The sequence below is a fragment of the Astyanax mexicanus genome, chromosome 3 (assembly GCF_023375975.1).
Source record: "Astyanax mexicanus isolate ESR-SI-001 chromosome 3, AstMex3_surface, whole genome shotgun sequence".
NCBI lineage: Eukaryota > Metazoa > Chordata > Actinopteri > Characiformes > Acestrorhamphidae > Astyanax > Astyanax mexicanus.
In genome coordinates, this window is record NC_064410.1 from 32,711,164 (window position 1) to 32,730,757 (window position 19,594).

The following is a 19,594-nucleotide window of genomic DNA, read 5'->3' on the forward strand; positions in this document are numbered from 1 at the left end:
ATGAACATCTATAAAGTAAAAGGACTTTTAAACGTGTTAGCAGCGGAAGAGGATCACCCGCAAACTTCCGTTTTTCCGCCAGCGCGTCGTTCATCATGGCGGCGGGTCCGATATCAGAAAGAAACCAGGGTAAGAAAATGAATAAAAAACTCTTACTGATGTTAGAGATCTTATTAAATATCGGTCTGAATGTGTTTTAATAGATACAGGACACGCGTTCTTTACTGACTGCTGGGTTCTGTCTCTGAGTGATGATCACACTCTCGGAGCTCGTGCTCTTTATGTCACAGTGCAGCTCTTTACTCACTCTTAAACAGACTAACGTTAACCAGGTAAAGTTGTATACTGTAAAGTATACTGATGAGAATGGAAATAAAAATAAATAGAAATGGAAATGTGTAACTCTGTGGTTATATAGCCATACGGGTTCTGGTTTATTTTATTAACCGCTAGATCTGCTGGATGGTTCTCGGGAAAGCTTAGCAGTTCATTCATTGATTCTTCGCTAAAGCTAGCTAATGCTAACGCTGTGTTTTGTTTCCGTGCAAACTATTTAACGTTAGTTAAATATTTAACTTAGCAAACAAATGATCAGATTTTTTTGGGTTATTTGATTTGTCTCTTCAGTGCATTACTTTAAAATAGAACTTCTGAAAGAAGCCAGTTTAAGCTCATAGTTACAATCCATTCATTAATGTAAATAATATATTTTTTCTAAACAAGTGGTTTTCCTGTTTTTTGTTGTCATAGATGCTACGGTATATGTAGGCGGTCTGGATGAAAAGGTTTCGGAGCCGCTGTTGTGGGAACTCTTCCTGCAAGCTGGACCAGTGGTCAACACACACATGCCCAAAGACAGAGTCACAGGGCAACATCAGGGTGAGTACAGCACTCTGACACACAGCTTGTGGGTTGCACAAAAAATGTCAAACACTACACCAGACTGATGCGTGGCTGCCAAAAAATTGATTATGTAGTAAATAATTAGTGGTAGGTGGTATTTTAATCACTCCCAAAAGAAATTGCTGCTTAACAGGGCACAGTAAGCAGCAAACAGACTAGGTTTTTCTTTTACGAATTGTATTACTGCCATATTGTCTATATATGTTTTACAGCTGTAGAAGTAATTCACCCAAGTGTCAGCACATTAATTTAATTATATGGTTGTCTTTTGGGAAAGTTGTACTTGAACATTACAATTTAACTACATTAAAAAGCATGTTTATTGCTTCAAGTCAAAATATATTCTTTACAAAGACAGTGACATATTAACCATGTATTGCATTATTATAATGATTTATGTGCATTTTTATAATTATTAATTATATTAGTATATGAGTGTATTGCAGTGAGTGATTTAAGGAGCTCCACACTGCTCCACTCCAAAATGCTTAATGCTGGTGCATTCTCATTGTCTTATTCATTATTCTCTCTCTTTTTTTTTTTTTTTTTTTTTGCTTTGTGCCTAATAAATTATAAAATATCTGCATTCCTATTATTGTGAACTTCTTTCACAACCATCCCAAACTGAAAGGCATCTGTCCAAAACTTGAATGTATTTGTGTAATTTTCTACAGCCATGTCATCAGTTGTTTGAAATTTATTAACAGTACGCCTCTCCTGGTGTTACCAACAAGCTGATTGGTTCTATGTTGAAAGGTGTGACTTTATCTATAAATCTGTTCTAAGCTTTAGGAAAACTTCCAGTCATATTTCAACCAGCAAGTGGTCTCCCGATTAACTGTTTATAACCATTTATAAAGTGCAAACATTTGCTCTCCTGAATAATTTTTAGTGCCATCCTGTGCACTATTTTTTGGAAGGTGTTGTTCTGGAGCTAATATTCATGTGTGGTCTAACCACACATTTAACCTGCATATGCAAATGATGTCAAACTTGTTCATTTACATGTTCTGTGATATATTCAATAGGTTATGGCTTTGTGGAGTTCCTCAGTGAGGAAGATGCTGATTATGCCATAAAGATCATGAACATGATCAAGCTGTATGGTAAACCAATACGAGTCAACAAAGCTTCAGCACACAACAAGAACTTAGACGTGGGTGCCAACATCTTCATCGGGAACTTGGACCCCGAAATCGACGAGAAGCTGCTTTATGATACTTTCAGTGCTTTCGGCGTCATCCTTCAGACACCCAAGATTATGCGTGACCCGGACACAGGCAACTCCAAGGGTTACGCTTTTATCAACTTTGCCAGTTTTGATGCCTCTGATGCTGCAATTGAAGCCATGAATGGCCAGTACCTCTGTAATCGACCCATCACAGTCTCTTACGCCTTTAAGAAGGATTCCAAAGGTGAGAGGCACGGCTCAGCAGCCGAGCGTCTCCTGGCTGCACAGAACCCTCTCTCGCAGGCTGATAGGCCACATCAGCTGTTTGCAGATGCCCCGCCCCCTCCCACTGCACCTACGCCTGTAATGACCACACTGGGAGCAGCCATTCCCATTCCAGGTCAGTTATTACTTGGATTTCTAATATATATTTTTCTTAATTTATGAACAAATGAGTTATGTGATACAAATTGCAGCACTGCACCTTGGGTTCGGTGTAATGGGTATAAAAGGTATGGAGGGTGGGGATGGTAGGGCAAGAATGAGAAAATGGGAAATAGAGATATCGGTGGGAGTGGGTGTGTATGGATTGATGTTTGACTTATCAGTAGAAATTCTGTAAAGGATTTCAGTGGAAAAAAAAATAATAATAATAATTCTGATCTGATCCTGTAACATCTTTATGTTAAGCACACACCTGCACTGATACAGGGATGTTGTGGGGATTAAAAACCTTATGAAAGTAGATCTGATTGTTTGTTCTCTTTCTCTAACTCCTTATTTAACTCATGCAGGCATGCCTCCTCCTGGCGCATTCCCCCCTGTGCCACCCCCAGGCTCAATGCCACCTGGAATGCCCCCTGGCATGCCCATGCCCCTTGCTCCAGGGACACCTTCCCCTCAGGGCGGTGCTACAGGACCTCCCCCAGGACCACCGCCCTTCCCACCTGCTGGAATGCACCCTCCAGGTAAAAGCACCATTTATAAACTTTGCTTTACTAGGCGAGACTTTTATTCAACTACTCGCGTTTTTATTTTAGGATGTATATGTTTCTGTTCACTGCTGTGTTTGAAATCTTGTATTAATGACCTTTATTTTGGCAGGTATGCCACCTATGCCAATGCCCCCTACTGGACCACCAGGTATGGTGCCACCACCCCCTGGCCCCCCTGGTACCACTCGGGCACCGCCTCCACCAGGCATGCCTCCTCCTCCACAGATGGGCATGCCCCCCAGAGGACCATTTGGACCACCCATGGGTATGTTTAAAGTCATGAAAAAAAAATTATTTTATAGTTTTTTTTTTTTTTTTTAATGTTGGTCTGTGTCAGCAGTAAATCACGAATTCAGTATTGGAAAATAAAGTCTTCTCAAGCCTGATTGGATGAGCCATTGTTCAATTTCTAAACACTACCAATTTTTTTCTCCCCTGTTTGCAGGTCCCCCTATGCATCCAGGCATGAGGGGTCCCCCTCCCCCAATGCCACCTCCGGGCTATGCCGGAGGACCACCCAGACCGCCTCCGTTTGGTTTCCAGAGAGCACCTCCCATGCCCCCAAGACCCCCAGCACCACCCAGAGGACCCATACGTGCACCTATGCCTCCTTAAAAAGAGTGTTAACTTTTTATTATTTGAATTGTGTCACGTTTTTATATTCATTAGTTCATGGACGACAAGAAATTTAATTTCCTTTCATTTTTGCTCACTGTACTTTCTTTAGAATGGAATAAACATTTTTTTATAGAAATGAGGTCATCTGTAAACAATGTTAATGTTTTCACATGACTAAGACATTGTTTAAAACCCAATATTGCTTTTTTTATAATGTGAATTAATAATTAGCAGGGTGATGCACCAGTATTTCATAAACCTGCTCCTGGAGTCTCCTCGCTTCACACCGAACTCTATTAATCAGTTAATTAAAAAATCCTTTTAGATATGTATCTTATGTATTAAAGTAGAGAAAATGATAAAAAAATAAAATGTGCAGTGCATGGGGTACAACTGGACCAGGATAAAAAAAAATGGTAGTGTTACACAGTTTAGGGGAGGAAACTAAAACAGTGTAATAGAAATAACTAGAAATGTGTTAAAGCTAAAAGAGGTTTCTCAGTCTTATTACAACTCTCTGACTCATTACATGTTTAGAGATTAGGTAAATAAGTTGACATTCTCTTCAGATACTGAGTTTGTACATTTTAAAAGCATAATTGTGGATGTATTAACTACTTTCTTTTAGAAAGTCAACTGACTTATTTGATCAGGGAAACCTAAACATTTGCACATACTGTTAAATTTCCTTTTTCTAAAAGGGAAATACTTCTACTGTACAAACTATTACAAGTTATTTTTGAGGATTGAGCTTGCAGACAGAAAGGTGAGAATAGTCACTATGGGTTGTTTTTATTCATATACACGACAATACAACTGCATTTATATCATGATTAATAATAAATATGTGGATTAAAAAAGCCCAGTTGGTTGTATGCAGAGTGGATTAAAGTTAAAGTGAGAAATGTGGCAGAGCTATTCAAAAAGCAGTTCAGAACACATATTTCTTCACATAATTTTTTTCCCCCAATTTTCTAGTTTCTAACAAAATCTAGAGCTCCTCCATTACATGATGTTACCATATTTTCAAACTGCTGCCCAACACACTTGAAGAAGAATGCTAACTGCTAATTATGTTAGCTAGGTCAGTTAAAAAGAGCCAGCACTGACGAGCATTGAGGAAGAAATAATGGAGGACAAAACTACTTTATAAACCAGTTATACAATGCTAAGTTATGATTAACTTAAATGTAAAAAAAAAATAATTGGAAATGGTAAATGTGTAACTCCATTGGTTTGGTCAAATTAACTTAGTACAAACCAAAGTACCAAAGCATAAAGATCATTTCAGGGAAAGGAACACTGAAGGAAAGTCACTTTGTCATATTAAAGGGATGCTTCATTTTAATCAACCTAATCGCCTTCTGCTGAATATGTAGCAGATAGTATAAAACTGCAGACTGCACTGCCTTCTGGATTTATTACAGCCTTGTTTCAATGGAGTTTTTTGCTCTTAAAAAAAAACAAAACCATTTTTTCCTGTCGTAGCTTGTCCTTAAATTACACATGCAGCACACAAGCAGATAAAGTTCACCACAAGATTAGCTCAGCAAAAGACTAATCCAGCAAATTAACATGTCTAATCACTGACCCCATCAGGCAATTAGCCAAAACATGTGGCACCTGATATGTGTCTTTTTAGTCTAAAAGAGCTAGGCTAATGTTGCTAACAAATAAATAAACTTTAAACTTACCTACAATTTTTTTTCTCTGAATGTCTTCAAGTATAGCTGAACACAGTAGTAACTGGAACCACTTTTACCTCAGAATCTTAATTCACTACATTCGGGCCAATTTAAAAAGGAGAATCTGTTTAACATATTGTTACAGTGCAAATGTAGATTTAATTTAAGTTTAAATGTTCAACAAAGCAACTTTTATATCTGTGGAGCATTTTGTTTTTTTAAACAAATAAAGCAAGATAATATGTTGTGTTTACAAAGTATATACCGGGGAGTACACCGGTACAATGTTTGTTAGCAACATTAGCCTAGCATCTCACAAAAAAAAGAGCTCCAGTCAGATAAACATATCTAAACTGACTGGCTACATCTGCATTACAAAAAAAATCCTTTTGACTATTGGTCAGTCTTTAATTTAAGCTAAAATAAATCATTTTTTTCTGTAATGAGCAAAGAACAAAATGTTTTAAACCAAAACTTGTTTTTTGTTGGTTTAACCCAGCACTTTGTGACTCCAAAATAGCAACTTATTAGGTGAAACCTACTGTAACCTGTAAATGTTAATGTAAAACCACTTTGAAAGCAATGTAAGAGTTTCTGTGGATGTGGTAATCATACATTTACCACAACAAAAAAGGTTAGTAGAGATTTTGAAAAAGCAAAAAAGCATATAGACATTAGGTGGAAAACAGTGGGAAATTCATTTAAATAGCTCTACATGACAAATAACAGATTTGGAAATTGTTGGAAAACATACCAAAGCGTATTATAAGACTGGGCCATAGCCTGAAACAGAAACAAAATTAAGGAAAAGGCTAAAAACAAATACATAAGCAATGCAGTTCATTAAGCAGAGTGAAAGAGATGGGATGTTTTACAGATCAATTCACAGAAAAAAATAAAACAATGAAGATAATTACAGGACGTGTGCAGAACAACCTATCCTGAGCAAACAGCCTCTGAGGATTGAGGCCCTCATTATTTACAGGTACTGAACTAAAAAAAAAAAACTTTTCCACAAAGTATTCCAGGATGACTTTGGGCAGGATTTGGACAAAGATGATGGACACGGTTGTATTTTAAGTTTGTCTGTCTCACTGCCTGTCCCTTCCATTACCAGCATACACTCTCACAAATAAAGGTCCCCAAACGGTTTCTGGCTCAGGCACACAGTTCTAGGAAGAACCTAATTGGTAATAGAACCTTTACATTAAGTTCATCAGTCACAAAATTGGTTCTTTAAAGATTCATAGAATAAACAGATGACTCTTTACTGTTGCTATGAAGAACCCTGTTTGGCATCTTTATTGTTAAAGAAACAGTTTACAGAAATAAATTTCCTCCCTCGTACCCTAAACATAGTCGATCAGCCAGGACATGTTTAGTGTCATTCCTTAGTTTTGGAGTAACTGAAGCCATAAGGCTAAATGTACAGTACTTGGAGGTTTGAAATTACTTATGTTCATCTGTTTTGCAATTATATGTTAATATAACCAAACTGTGTTTTTAAATTTCTTATTCTATATTTTAAGAACTAAAAAATATAAAATTATCTTTTAACTACCTTAACTATTTGTATTGCGATTTTTTTTTAGCGCTCATCAAAATCATCTTTTAGATGCTAGATATTAACCTTATTACAACTTCATTGTCAATGTGCTTTAGTTTTTCCTATTGATTATTTGCAAACAATGTCATATACCACTAGCGTAACAATGGAGTTAATTTTTAATATTTATCTGCAACACGTTTTATGATTGAAAACATGGAGTCATTGTTTAAATTTTTAAACGCTAATGTACATAATCTAAAATCGTCCTGGCTGACACAGACTTCAATTACACTAGCCTGTAAGCTCCAGTATTAATCTAGTGAGGCAAACTACAGACAAACAGTTGTTCACTGATCGACTAAATTTGGAGTAAGAGTTAGAAAACCTCTGAACTGATCCTTTAAGAGTGTAGAAAATGTGTCACTATTTAAAGCTGCTTCTTCCCATAGTTCATCTGATTAAGACAAATACAAAAAATGTACAAAAACTAATAAGACAAACGTAAAGGGGAAAAAACATCCGGCAAAAAAAGAAAAACAACACAGCTGATGTAAATATTCACCACCTGAGCAAGTCCATGAGTCCATCTCGCTAGGACATGAGTTTGGTGTGGATGGTTATGCTCTGTGGTTCCTCTGTGGAATCAACCTCTTCTGTGTTCAGCACAACATCACCATCTGAAAGCAGCAGAACCTCCTCCTCTCCCTCGATCTGCGCAGAATCCACACACACCTCCTCCTGAATGATGACTTGTTGCCCCCCTAGGGTGCCATTCGTGGCCTGTCCGTTGGCCATGGCTTCCAGCTGCCGGCGGTATGCCTCAGCCTCCTTCTCCTTCTGCAGGAGCTGCTGGTGAAAGGCTGCAGCCGCACGGTTGGCCTCCTGCAATTGCCTCTGCAGTTGCTCCTGCATGGAGAGGAAGGGAGGAGAGTGAGAAACAGAGGAAGATTAAAATTACTTAAAAAATTTAAAATATATGGAGCGTGGAGCTTTACGCTACCCTAGGTAGTTAATGAGTGGTTGTATAGTGTTGCTAAGTGGTTGCTACAATCAGATTTTAGCACCACAGCATATATAAACAGACTGACCGTGTCACTCTGCTCCAGAGGACTGGACACCACTTCAATTTTTCTTCTCCGGGTTGGAGGCTCAACCTCCTCCTCTACAATTTCTTCTTTTATCTGACTGGCTGGAACCGCCAACACTGGAAATTAGAAAATCTATATGTTCACAACGTAACTGAAAATGAAACAATGCAACCAAAGGTCCTCCACTACTAACATACAGTTAAACAATGTTTTTATTAGAGGTGTGCCAAAAAATCGATTCACATAAGAATCTTGATTCTCATTTACTACGATTCAGAATCGATTTAAAATGTCCCAAAATCGATTCTGAGGGGCGGGTTTTAGACTGATTTTGGGCTGGGTATTTTTGTTGGACCTGGCAACCCTGGGGATAGCGCTTGTCCCTTTGGAGATCTTCCAGACACACACAGAGCGTAGGTGTTTGAGAATCACCGGTAAGATGGCAGAACAAGCACTATATTACCTTAGATTAACGTGTAGTTTCAATGTTTTATGGCAGAATGCTTCATAACAAGCATAAAAAAGATCGCTAGTAGTTAGTTTCAGTAACTGTTAGCTAGCTAACTAGCTAACTTTCCAGTTCCACCTTAAATAACGCTACAGGTGGCAGCGGGCTGCAGCATTTAAGGCGGAACGGAAAAATAACAATAAGCTAATCAGAGCTAATTTCAGCTCCTCATCACAGAGGAATTAAGGAATGGACAATATGAATTAATTTCTCCACCTCCTGCCCCCTTTCTGAAGAAATACAACCACCTTAAATTAACTAGTTAATCAGCAGCTGCTCCTGAACTTTAGCGCTCCACTGCTATCATCACATCAGCCCAGCAGCGTCACCTACACACCACCGCTAGTAGCCTGGTAATAAAGCAGTGTTATTTATTTATGTATTTATTGTTCATTAACGTCATTGTGATATCCCAGTGATTCCTCTGTCACTGAGGACCCACATTCCTGCACATTTTATTGTTTTTGTAACACATTACTTGCTCCAGGACCAGTGTATATTATGGAGGGTTTTTTTTCAATACGATTCATAAGCCAGAAGCAGAAATATTTATAATTCAAATCGTTTTGAATCAAAAATCGATTTTGAATCGAATCGTGGCCCCCAAAATCGGAATCGAATCGAATCGTGAGATAGTAATCGATTCCCACCCCTAGTTTTTATACATTAATGTTTTTAGATGAACCTGAATACATTATATTTCACTCACTTACCACCCCATTTTTTAAATTCACTGTGCTTCAAAAGAACTATGAATAGTTCAGAAAAATTTGCACGTTACTGCATAAAATCCTACCTTGACGCCCGTTCTGCATGGTCACAAAGAGGGGCTGTCCCAGTCTGGTCTGGAGGTGACCTTGTTCATCGGTCATTATGGTGATTACCCTCTGACCAACTTCATTGACCACTTGTTGGATGCCGGTGTCTAAAGCACTGACTGCAATGGCCTCCTCTGTATCACCTGGATAACAAAGAAGAAACAGATTTATCCACTTACCCTGTTTTACTCTTAAAGATCATGGTTTATAACAGACTGTTCCACAGTACACAATATTTAAATACTATTTTAAAATTACAATAACATTACTTACAGTATGATTAAAGTATTGTCATATTGCCCACTCCAAATCTAAGACATGTTTGGTGCCTGAAATTGTTTTTTAGTTTTACAGTTTACAGCTACAAGGCTAATGTAACAGACAAAAAAGGACACTTATAACCCAATTATTATCACAGTAATGTAATGCACTCCTAAATAATTACACACTCTTCTCAAACGTGTGCAGTTATTCTGTCATTTCTAATAGACATGGTTATGTTATTCCCAACATGCTGCAGAACATAGGAGACAATTTTTTGTCTGTCTACAATTATCCTCACAGCCCCCATACAAATGGAAATGTGCAATTCTACAATGAAATTCTACATTTCTACACCCTTAAAAATATTTTATTAATTCTGTCAAAGATATTAATTTCCATTACACAGTTAAAGTTTTTTTAATATTGCCCACACCCACAAGCTAATGTAATGGACAATAAACATATGAAAATTAAAAAGGCAATCTTTTTTCAGTTTATTACCGGCATTGGGTTTGATGAGGTCGGCGATGTTGATGACTCCTCCCTGGATGTTGGGAACACCCTGGATGATGAACTGTGGTGTGACATTTCCATTTAAGATCGATGCTTCTGCATTTCGGTTCACCTGCTTCCGCATGCCCTCCTGAAAGGCACAATAAAATTTCCTGATGTCTGGTTGATACTGACCTACAGAACAACAATAAGGGATGCAATGGCACTAACCTGGAGTAAATTGACAAGTCCAGCATGCTGTATGTCCATCGCAATGTCAAATGGGGACTTATCAAACTTGCTGAGAGCGTGAACGTCAGCACCGTGTTTGATTAATAGCTGTGCAACATTGTGGTGTCCATGCTGGGTAGCCCAGTGTAGTGCGGTCATCTTCAGCATATCTTTAGCATTGATGTCTGCACCACTCTACATTTAGAAAATGGTCATACAATTAAGAATCAAACATACATAAAAATAATGATTAGCTTATGTAGCACCTTGCAAGGCATGCACTGGTCATTTATGTTACACAGTAAATAATCAGGGTGTAATTAAATAGTTACTTTTATGTACCATTATACCCCAGGATGTGTTTTATTTTATAATCTTTCTCATAATTTATCTCTGTAAATAAACTGTGCAAGCTGCTTTAAATATTTGTGCAGCAGAAAGCTAAACACTGATATTTCAGATCTGGAAAACTCACCCTGATTAATAAATCCACAATGAGCTCGTGCCCCTCCGTAGCTGCCACATGCAGAGGAGTCCTGTCCACTTTGGTTCTGGCATCTTTGCTGACACCTGCTCTGAGCAGCACTTCAGCTGTGGAGCAGTGACCGTACTGTGCCGCTAAATGCAGTGGTGAGGTTCCGAGCTGGACAGAGAACCACACAAACACAACGGTTAAACGAAGATCAAAACATACAATGTTTGTTTTAAAGGACCAATATGCAATATATATATGCCACACAGCCTAAAAAGTAGAGGTGTGCCAAAAAATCGATTCACATAAGAATCTTGATTCTCATTTACTACGATTCAGAATCGATTTAAAATGTCCCAAAATCGATTCTGAGGGGCGGGTTTTAGACTGATTTTGGGCTGGGTATTTTTGTTGGACCTGGCAACCCTGGGGATAGCGCTTGTCCCTTTGGAGATCTTCCAGACACACACAGAGCGTAGGTGTTTGAGAATCACCGGTAAGATGGCAGAACAAGCACTATATTACCTTAGATTAACGTGTAGTTTCAATGTTTTATGGCAGAATGCTTCATAACAAGCATAAAAAAGATCGCTAGTAGTTAGTTTCAGTAACTGTTAGCTAGCTAACTAGCTAACTTTCCAGTTCCACCTTAAATAACGCTACAGGTGGCAGCGGGCTGCAGCATTTAAGGCGGAACGGAAAAATAACAATAAGCTAATCAGAGCTAATTTCAGCTCCTCATCACAGAGGAATTAAGGAATGGACAATATGAATTAATTTCTCCACCTCCTGCCCCCTTTCTGAAGAAATACAACCACCTTAAATTAACTAGTTAATCAGCAGCTGCTCCTGAACTTTAGCGCTCCACTGCTATCATCACATCAGCCCAGCAGCGTCACCTACACACCACCGCTAGTAGCCTGGTAATAAAGCAGTGTTATTTATTTATGTATTTATTGTTCATTAACGTCATTGTGATATCCCAGTGATTCCTCTGTCACTGAGGACCCACATTCCTGCACATTTTATTGTTTTTGTAACACATTACTTGCTCCAGGACCAGTGTATATTATGGAGGGTTTTTTTTCAATACGATTCATAAGCCAGAAGCAGAAATATTTATAATTCAAATCGTTTTGAATCAAAAATCGATTTTGAATCGAATCGTGGCCCCCAAAATCGGAATCGAATCGAATCGTGAGATAGTAATCGATTCCCACCCCTACTAAAAAGCCTCAGCATGTCTCAAAAAAGTTCAGTGACCGAAAAAGAAATAAAACAAGAGTAAATATTGGCTTAAAGTCCACATGAGCTGTTTTTTTATAATATGATTCATCGTTGCTTGTCATGGTTGAAGTTACAGAACTCGTCTTGCACTGGATTGTGTAGATTCAGCCTCCACAACTTGGTAACCCGAGTGAGCTTTGTGGGAGGGGTGGGGAGGCCAGACAACTCTGTGGTGTTTTGAAACTGGACTGTTGTAGCTTTTTCACACGCTTGCTGTTTTTTCCTACTGATGTACCTTTAAAAAAAAACAATGCTAGCTAACATTTCTGAAGAACATTAAGCCACAGCTTAGTGACTCATTCTGAATATATCTGGTACTGCACATTAAGGTATATATTCACACTGGGTATGAGGACACATTTTCACATCAGTACACAAACACATCTGCAGCTTTAATAAACCTACTTATATTACACTATAACGCAGGCTTCAACCTGTGAAAAAGGAATGGAGTCCAAAAGAAACACTATATAACAATATAAATAGTAAATGTTTTGTTCCCTCCCATTGCTTTTATTTTTTTTTTTATAAGCACTAACATGTCATACTATGGAGTTCTGCTAGGGGGTGATTGTTTTTTTTTTTACCCAGTCTGTGGTGAAAGGGGCTCCATTAGCCATCAGTGTACGCACTTCTTCATCCTCTCCATTTCGTGCAGCTTCTAAAAGCCGCTTCCCCAGATCTACCAGGGACATCTAAAACAAACAGGGCAGATTAACAATACAGCCAGTGAGTTTACAAATGTTAATATAGGCACTACTAAACTACAAAACTATTTTTAACAAGCTTGAAATTAATGCAGACAATTCTAAACTCCATAGTTTAGAATTAAGGATATAAACTCCTGTATGAATATCTCAGTGTAGAGTAAATGTATAAACTCCAGTATAAATATATATCAGTGTATAGAGTTAATGGTATAAACTCCAGTATGAATATCTCAAAGTAAAGTTAAGGGTATACACTCCAGCATGAATATATCGGTGCAGAGTTAAGGATGTACACTACAGTATGAATATCCAGTGCAGAGTTAAGGGTATAAACTCCAGTATAAATATTTCTGTACAGAGTTAAGGGTATTGACTCCAGTATAAATATCTTAGTGTATAGAGTTAATGGTATAAACTCCAGTATGAATATCTCAGTGTATAGAGTTCAGGGTATAAACTGCAGTATGAATATCTCAGTGTTGAGTTAAGGGTATAACCCCCGTATGAATATCTTTGTACAGAGTTAAGGTATGAATTCGTTAGTTAGCTGGTTCGCTGTGTGTGGAGCTGAGGGTTGCTGTTTGCTTCGCTTTAGCTGCTAAAACTTCAGAAGCGCATCACTCGCAGTAAACTCTGGTTATTTTCAGAGATAAATAATAATTTTAATAAAGCTCTCTCACCTTCTCCGCGCGGTAAATCTGAGAGTTTAACGCTGTTTTGTGTTTAAATTTATTTATTTTTTATTTTCTGAGTTTTAAAAACTCACCACCGAAAACTACTGCTACTTCTTCTTCTGCTTCTTACTCCGCGGCTCACCAACTGCCGAAGAGCTGCGTTACCGCCCCCTGCAGTCCGAGCGGGAGACTACATCCCACAGATAAGAGCGCACACCCCGACCCGACCAGCACAGACTCGTGAGAGAGTGTTCATCGCGCTTTTTTGATCACATGGGTCATTTAAGATTCGATTCTTGTGTGATTATACAAATAAAAAAATAAGAGATCACTTCAGTTTCTGAATTAGTTTCTCTGATGTTGCTATTTATAGATATATGTTTGAGTAAAATTAACATTGTTGTTCTTTAAACTACGGAAAACATTTCTCCCAAATTCTTAAAATGTCTAAAATAGTCAGATCATTTATTTGCAGAAAATGAAAAATGGCTGAAATAATAAAAAAAAGATGCAGAGCTTTCTGACCTCAAGTAATGCAAAGAAAGCAAGTTCAAATTCAGAAAGTTTTAAGAGTTCAGAAATCAATATTTGGTGGAATAACCCTGGTTTTTATTTACAGTTTTCACGCAACTTGGCATGTTCTCCTCCACCAGTTTTACACACTGCTTTTGGATAACTTTATGCCACTCCTGGTGCAAAAATTCAAGCAGTTCAGCTTGGTTTGGTGGTTTGTGATCATGCATCTTTCTCTTGATTATATTCCAGAGGTTTTTAATTTGGTAAAATAAAAAAAAAACTCATCATTTTTCAGTGATCTCTTATTATCTTATTATTTTCCAGAGCTGTATATCTTGTATGTAAATGTAAGACTTTGGCTGGGACCGAAATGGGTCTGTCCTCTCTTATTAGTTTTGTACTATTTAGAGATATACTATTTAGTTCACTAAGTAGTCGATCTCGAACGACGAATTGGGACACTCCCTAATTTTTAACTTGCTCCCGCTGCAGTTGCTCAAACACACACATGTGAATGGCTGAACTGTGTTTGATACTGCGTACGATATCAGACAAGACCGTTACGTTACGCTTCGGCAGTGTTGCCAGGTGGGGTAATTTCATGACAAAATACCAAATGCAAAGACTGTTGGGGATATTTTACTCATTATTGATGTGGATATCTGGCAAAGATATAAAAAATATAAACTGGCAGAGACAGAGCTAAACTAGTCCTGCTGATGGAAACCTGAATGAGCAGTGGTACTGTTAGATATTCTATTAGATATTAGTTACTTTGTTTGGCACTTTTTTTTTACTTATTTCTTTGCATTTTAGCACATTAAACACATTTAATCAGTGACCTAGTTTAACTCAGAGACTTGGTTTTATCCTTGGTTTTACCGGAACTTTATTGTAAATTTCTGGCAACCCTGGTGACTCGTAGATGGTGCTGAATAGACTTGTCATACAGTTGTACATGATGAGGTGCACAGTTAGGCTATCCTCTATTAGACAACTTCCCCTCCAGTGGATATACTGTAATGTAACAGTGCTGAAAGTGTGCATCTAAGGAGAATTTTCTAATAAAAGATAAAAATGTAAAGTAGTACCCAACATTGACATTCTATGTGCCAATGTGGGGTCTGTATGGGTAGCCCGACATGTCATCTACAATTACAAACCACTGTCATACATTCAAATATCACCCTGAATCATCTAATAAGACATTTTGCTCAGGCTCCTCCAACAACCATGCACACCCAACTACTAGTTCTTACATCACTTCCTGTGTGCTATTTTTTAAATGTCCCCAGAAACATATTCTCAGAAAATATACCCTCTTGTAACGAAAATCCAAAGTAAGAATGTAGAAAAAAAGGTTTTTTTTTTTCACAGTAACCATTAATGCATTAATGAATTAATGAAGTTAACATAGTGTGGAAGATGTAAAGCTTTTTTATTAAGTTAAAAGGACAAAAAAGGCAGTGATCATAAACCATACATCAGAAAATTATACATTTTGACAAAACAATCTGTAATTTATGGTTTTATGTGATGCTTACTTTGAGCATTTGAACTATCAGAATTGTAACCGTGGCAAATGAACAGCGGACTTCCACTCTCAGATCTGAATCTCTGTATCAGTGGGTTTATTTCCTGTTTAAAATGAGACATTTCACTTTACAGATCAACAGACTGACGGATCAGAACACTGGTAACAGTACAGCACTGGGTTTAGTGATTCAAATGTTCTCATGATTTCTATTTAAATCAACAGTGTTTACATTTACTTTATGTTTGGCACATCTGACTATTGATGTAATACACTGTATTTTGTGTAAATTAGATCATTTCAGTGCAAACTTTATTTTTACATGATATATCTCCAGAAACACACACATTTACTGTCCTTTAATTTTTTAACAGGAACTCGTGACACAGAGTGGTGTGCTGTATGTGGTTTTCGGAGAGTACAAACCAACATAATAGGCAACAGGAGACATAAAGGCTGTACTGCCAGGATGGGTTCAATGTGCAAGTGTGTGCATTTGTGGTGGGAGATGAACTGGGCTTCAGTGCATTTCTTCACAGCAGCAGATTAAAGTCCAGTGTGTCAATGCTGGCGATCGGCTCTTTCCAGTAGTTGAAGGTGGAGTACTCTGACAGGTTCGGGTCATCGTCCTCATCTGCTAGAGTTTTCCCCATGCCTTTATTGGTCTTTCCCATTTGACCGCTGTTGGGCAGCACTGAAAGCCCCAGGTCCTCCAGCTCAGCCAGGTCCAGCGATGGGATCGGCTGCCTCCAGAAGAGGAATGAATCAAACTGGCTGTTCATCACTTCCAGCATGATGACGATGACTCTGCAGTGTAAATAACAAAAGAGTTGGACTTAATTCACAGCATGTAGCAAATGTCCTAATCCAAAGAAACTCACAGAAGGGCTTTGTTGTCCTATGGCAAGGGAATCAGGGAAATACCACCAACTTAACAAATTACAAAACATAATACAATTCTGAATTCATAGGTACATAATTAATAGCACACTTTCATAAACCCAACAAAGCAGACCCACCCATGATACTGTCACCCCCATGCTTCACAGCTAGGATGCACTTCTTATGTTGAAATGGGGTTTTAAGTTTTTGATAAGCATTACTGCTGGACATAAACTTATTTGGAGTGCAATGATGATAAATGCTGAACCCATGTTGTGAAGATCAACTTGTATAGTAAAGACCCAAGTTTGTTTTTTAATGAGAACCTGCTAATTTAACCTAATTTTATCCTTCTGACTGGACCCCCACCACCAATTACTCTTTTAAATTAACAGTGAAGTAAATTCATTAATGTATCTCAATATGTGTTGCTGTCCTGTATTAGAAATATTGGTACTATTACTATTAGTACTCACCATGTATTTCTGACACAATGTAAAGAACAACTACCAGATATAAATTACTAAATGTAAATGTTTTTTTTTTCTTAGTGCAGCCTGACTAATGGTAAACCCAACAATAAATCAGCTTTTAAAATGTTTTGTCTTGTCGTTAGCAGCATCAGTGAATCTAGGCAAGAGCAGCAAAATGCGGCAGAACAAATCCTGCAGCCCTTATTCATCCCACCCGTATTCAGACAAGGCCTGTAACTCCAGTGTTAGGATTGGCGGACTGTTAGTATGTATTAACTACTAGCCAATCACAACCCAGGACGCCAGATATGAATGCCCAATCCTAAAGCAGCAGAGGCGGGATATTCCCGAAGTCAAGTGGATTAAAAAATCGCTTGCAAAATGTCTTGATTAGCTGCACAGTTAGCCTTTTTCAGTAAAATACCAGATCATGGTACAGATACACTGCTTTTACTCGATTAAATTTAATATATTTTTTATAGTTTTAAGAACGTTCAGAAAAACGGCTTAATAATATATATGTGTCACTGAGTGCTTTAAATACGCAGTGACCGGCCAGGGCTAATTATAACTGGTTGGGGGTCAGTCAGGCGGTTTGAGGCATTCAGCGCAAAAATAACCCACCTGTCTATTAAAAGAGAGACCCTAACGCTACCAAATAGGTTTAGTGAGGACTATGCGCCTGATTTAATCTCCGAAAGCTCTCGCTGTGTTACACGGTGATGCTCATCACCATTCACACAGTAGCTAACACTTTCAGCTAACACACGCCCCGTTTAACAAATTAAAATAATCAAATGTTCACATTTTCTAAAGCAGAACTATGAGGCTAACATCAGCATCCACACATATATAGAAAGCAGGCTAATTAATGATTTTTTAAATCTACATCATCAAGAAACGCATCCTTTAACACAGGTTATAATATATCAAATACATCCAAATATCATAGAATTAAACGGTATTCTACAATATTAAGAGAATAATGAGCTCGTTACCCTTTTAGGGATCCTTGTGAAGAGCAGCTCTTACAATGAGTGAATAAAACAGAGATGGGTCTTTGTGATGGTGGTCTTGCCGGTTACCACACCCAGATAATGAAGTAAAGGGTCTATTCTCTCTCTCTCTCCTCTCTCTCTCTCTCTCTGGGTCCTCCTCCTCCTTCTCCTCCTCCTCCTCCAGTCTGGTGACAGGTGCACAATCATCCATGATGGAAGGGGGCGCTGTTGGCTCCAAACATGGCAGGATGCCCCATGTTAGCATGTAGCTAACCATAAATACTTGAATGTATAGCTTTACATGTACATGCTAGACATATACATGAAAAAACGAAATTATGCTATTACTTTTGTACTTCCAGGTAAAGCATTTGTTGAGGATAGTTACAATTTTGGAGTATACTGGTCAAACAAAAAAAAAATACAACATGAGCTAATATTTAGTATACTTAGCTTTAACAATATTTTAATATATATAGTACATATATTGAATTGCTTTAGCTGAGGCTAACATTTGTGTGAAAAATATTAGCTGACTTGTATTAAATAAATAATGTATTAAATATATAATTCAAAACCCCTGATTAAATGCTTGTCTAAAAGCATAAACAGTAATAATATTTTATACTAGACCAGTATGGAATATTTTTCTGTTCTTAAGTTATATCAGTAAAATATGGTTGGATGCAGAAGAGCATAACTGCAAATTCTAATTGTAACTAGTCTTAATTTGAAATATGTACACCTTACATTATTTTAGTTTACTCTAAAACTCAGTTTTATCTTATAGAAATAACTTACTTAAGCAAACATACTTATGTGAAACAGAAAATAGTTGTCATCAATTAATATGATTTAATTCACTCAGAGCAACATGTGTATTACTGACTGAGATTTTTTTTAACTGGGCCAGTTCAAATGCATTAAAGGAAAATCTGGATTAAAACCACAGTCTTACTGTATAATACAGTTTGCATTCCTACCATTAAATGTGTTGCTGCCTTCTGCACTGTGGCCTTGGTTTTGTAGACTAAATGTCTCTAGATTATGATTAAAAAAAAAAAAAACATCCAAGGAAAGGCATTTTTGCAGATGGAAACCCCTTGCTGATGAGAGAGATCACCAGAGAATGGTGTATAATAATAAAGACCTCTAAAATACATTTTCTACCTACAAAAGTATGTGGATATCTGCTCTTCAAACAGTTCTTCTGAAACCAAATATATATTATTTACATTGTTATAAGATACACAAGCAATAGGGCATAAAAATTCAAGGCAAAAAGTAAAACATTTAGCAGGGCCTGAAGGAGGCCAAAAGGATAATATTGGGATAGAAAAAAATTAGGAGGGGGAGCAGAGTAAATTTACTTATTACTTCATTTGATTACTTATTAATTAAAACACACACAAACACACACATTTTTGAACAGTGGGCATCCATCACTGCAGTGCCCAGGCAGCAGTGAGGGTTGAGGGCCTTGCTAAACCGACAATGCTGTTATCAGTAAAGAGGTGCTCTAACCACTGAGCCAGTATCGTCCTCTGAGAGGCCATGTATTAATAATTAAATATTAAAATTATTTTATCAGTCCAACTCAGTCCAAAGACATTGGGTGGATCTTCATAATTTTAGAGACACAACATCACTGATCCACAAACAGATAGTTCCCCCTTCTTCTGTCATACTTTTTTTTCTCATTAATGTTATACATGCACCATAAAGA

The 19,594-nt window shown here is 37.6% G+C and overlaps 3 protein-coding genes across 4 annotated transcripts; 1 reads left to right on the forward strand and 2 right to left on the reverse strand.

Moving 5' to 3' along the window:
* Positions 1-30: 30 nt before the first annotated feature.
* On the forward strand, positions 31-3,823 carry sf3b4 (splicing factor 3b, subunit 4). The gene is made up of 6 exons (XM_007230795.4): positions 31-129; positions 751-879; positions 1,932-2,474; positions 2,869-3,042; positions 3,179-3,334; positions 3,515-3,823. Exons 1-6 carry the CDS (start codon positions 96-98, stop codon positions 3,682-3,684), a joined length of 1,206 nt encoding a protein of 401 aa, XP_007230857.1. The 5' UTR covers positions 31-95; the 3' UTR covers positions 3,685-3,823.
* Positions 3,824-6,051: 2,228 nt separating this feature from the next.
* Positions 6,052-13,660, reverse strand: gabpb2a (GA binding protein transcription factor subunit beta 2a). 2 transcript variants are annotated; one of them, XM_007230797.4, is made up of 8 exons: positions 13,558-13,660; positions 12,669-12,776; positions 10,798-10,965; positions 10,323-10,517; positions 10,101-10,242; positions 9,314-9,478; positions 8,010-8,125; positions 6,052-7,827 (listed from the first exon to the last, which is right to left on the reverse strand). In XM_007230797.4, exons 2-8 carry the CDS (start codon positions 12,774-12,776, stop codon positions 7,513-7,515), a joined length of 1,209 nt encoding a protein of 402 aa, XP_007230859.1. In that variant the 5' UTR covers positions 13,558-13,660; the 3' UTR covers positions 6,052-7,512. The 2 variants fall into 2 exon arrangements, with proteins under 2 accessions (XP_007230859.1, XP_007230858.1); XM_007230796.4 differs by having other exon boundaries at positions 13,472-13,599.
* A 1,742-nt stretch (positions 13,661-15,402) lies between these two features.
* On the reverse strand, positions 15,403-18,009 carry mllt11 (MLLT11 transcription factor 7 cofactor). Its single transcript, XM_007230798.4, has 2 exons — positions 17,869-18,009; positions 15,403-16,322 (listed from the first exon to the last, which is right to left on the reverse strand). The coding sequence occupies exon 2, from the start codon at positions 16,307-16,309 to the stop codon at positions 16,049-16,051; it is 261 nt and encodes an 86-aa protein (XP_007230860.1). The 5' UTR covers positions 16,310-16,322; positions 17,869-18,009; the 3' UTR covers positions 15,403-16,048.
* Positions 18,010-19,594: the final 1,585 nt, after the last annotated feature.

Bases quoted from the DNA above. Each gene is read 5' to 3' on its own strand.
- sf3b4 (XM_007230795.4), top strand. From the start codon at position 96: ATGGCGGCGGGTCCGATATCAGAAAGAAACCAGG. The intron at 880-1,931 runs GTGAGTACAGCA...TATATTCAATAG, and splicing joins AGTCACAGGGCAACATCAGG to GTTATGGCTTTGTGGAGTTC. The intron at 3,335-3,514 runs GTATGTTTAAAG...CCCTGTTTGCAG, and splicing joins ACCATTTGGACCACCCATGG to GTCCCCCTATGCATCCAGGC.
- gabpb2a (XM_007230797.4), bottom strand. From the start codon at position 12,776: ATGTCCCTGGTAGATCTGGGGAAGCGGCTTTTAGAAGCTGCACGAAAT. The intron at 10,966-12,668 runs GTAAAAAAAAAA...TTCTCTGTCCAG, and splicing joins CCCCTTTCACCACAGACTGG to CTCGGAACCTCACCACTGCA. The intron at 10,518-10,797 runs GTGAGTTTTCCA...TTCTAAATGTAG, and splicing joins TTGTGGATTTATTAATCAGG to AGTGGTGCAGACATCAATGC.
- mllt11 (XM_007230798.4), bottom strand. From the start codon at position 16,309: ATGCTGGAAGTGATGAACAGCCAGTTTGATTCATTCCTCTTCTGGAGG.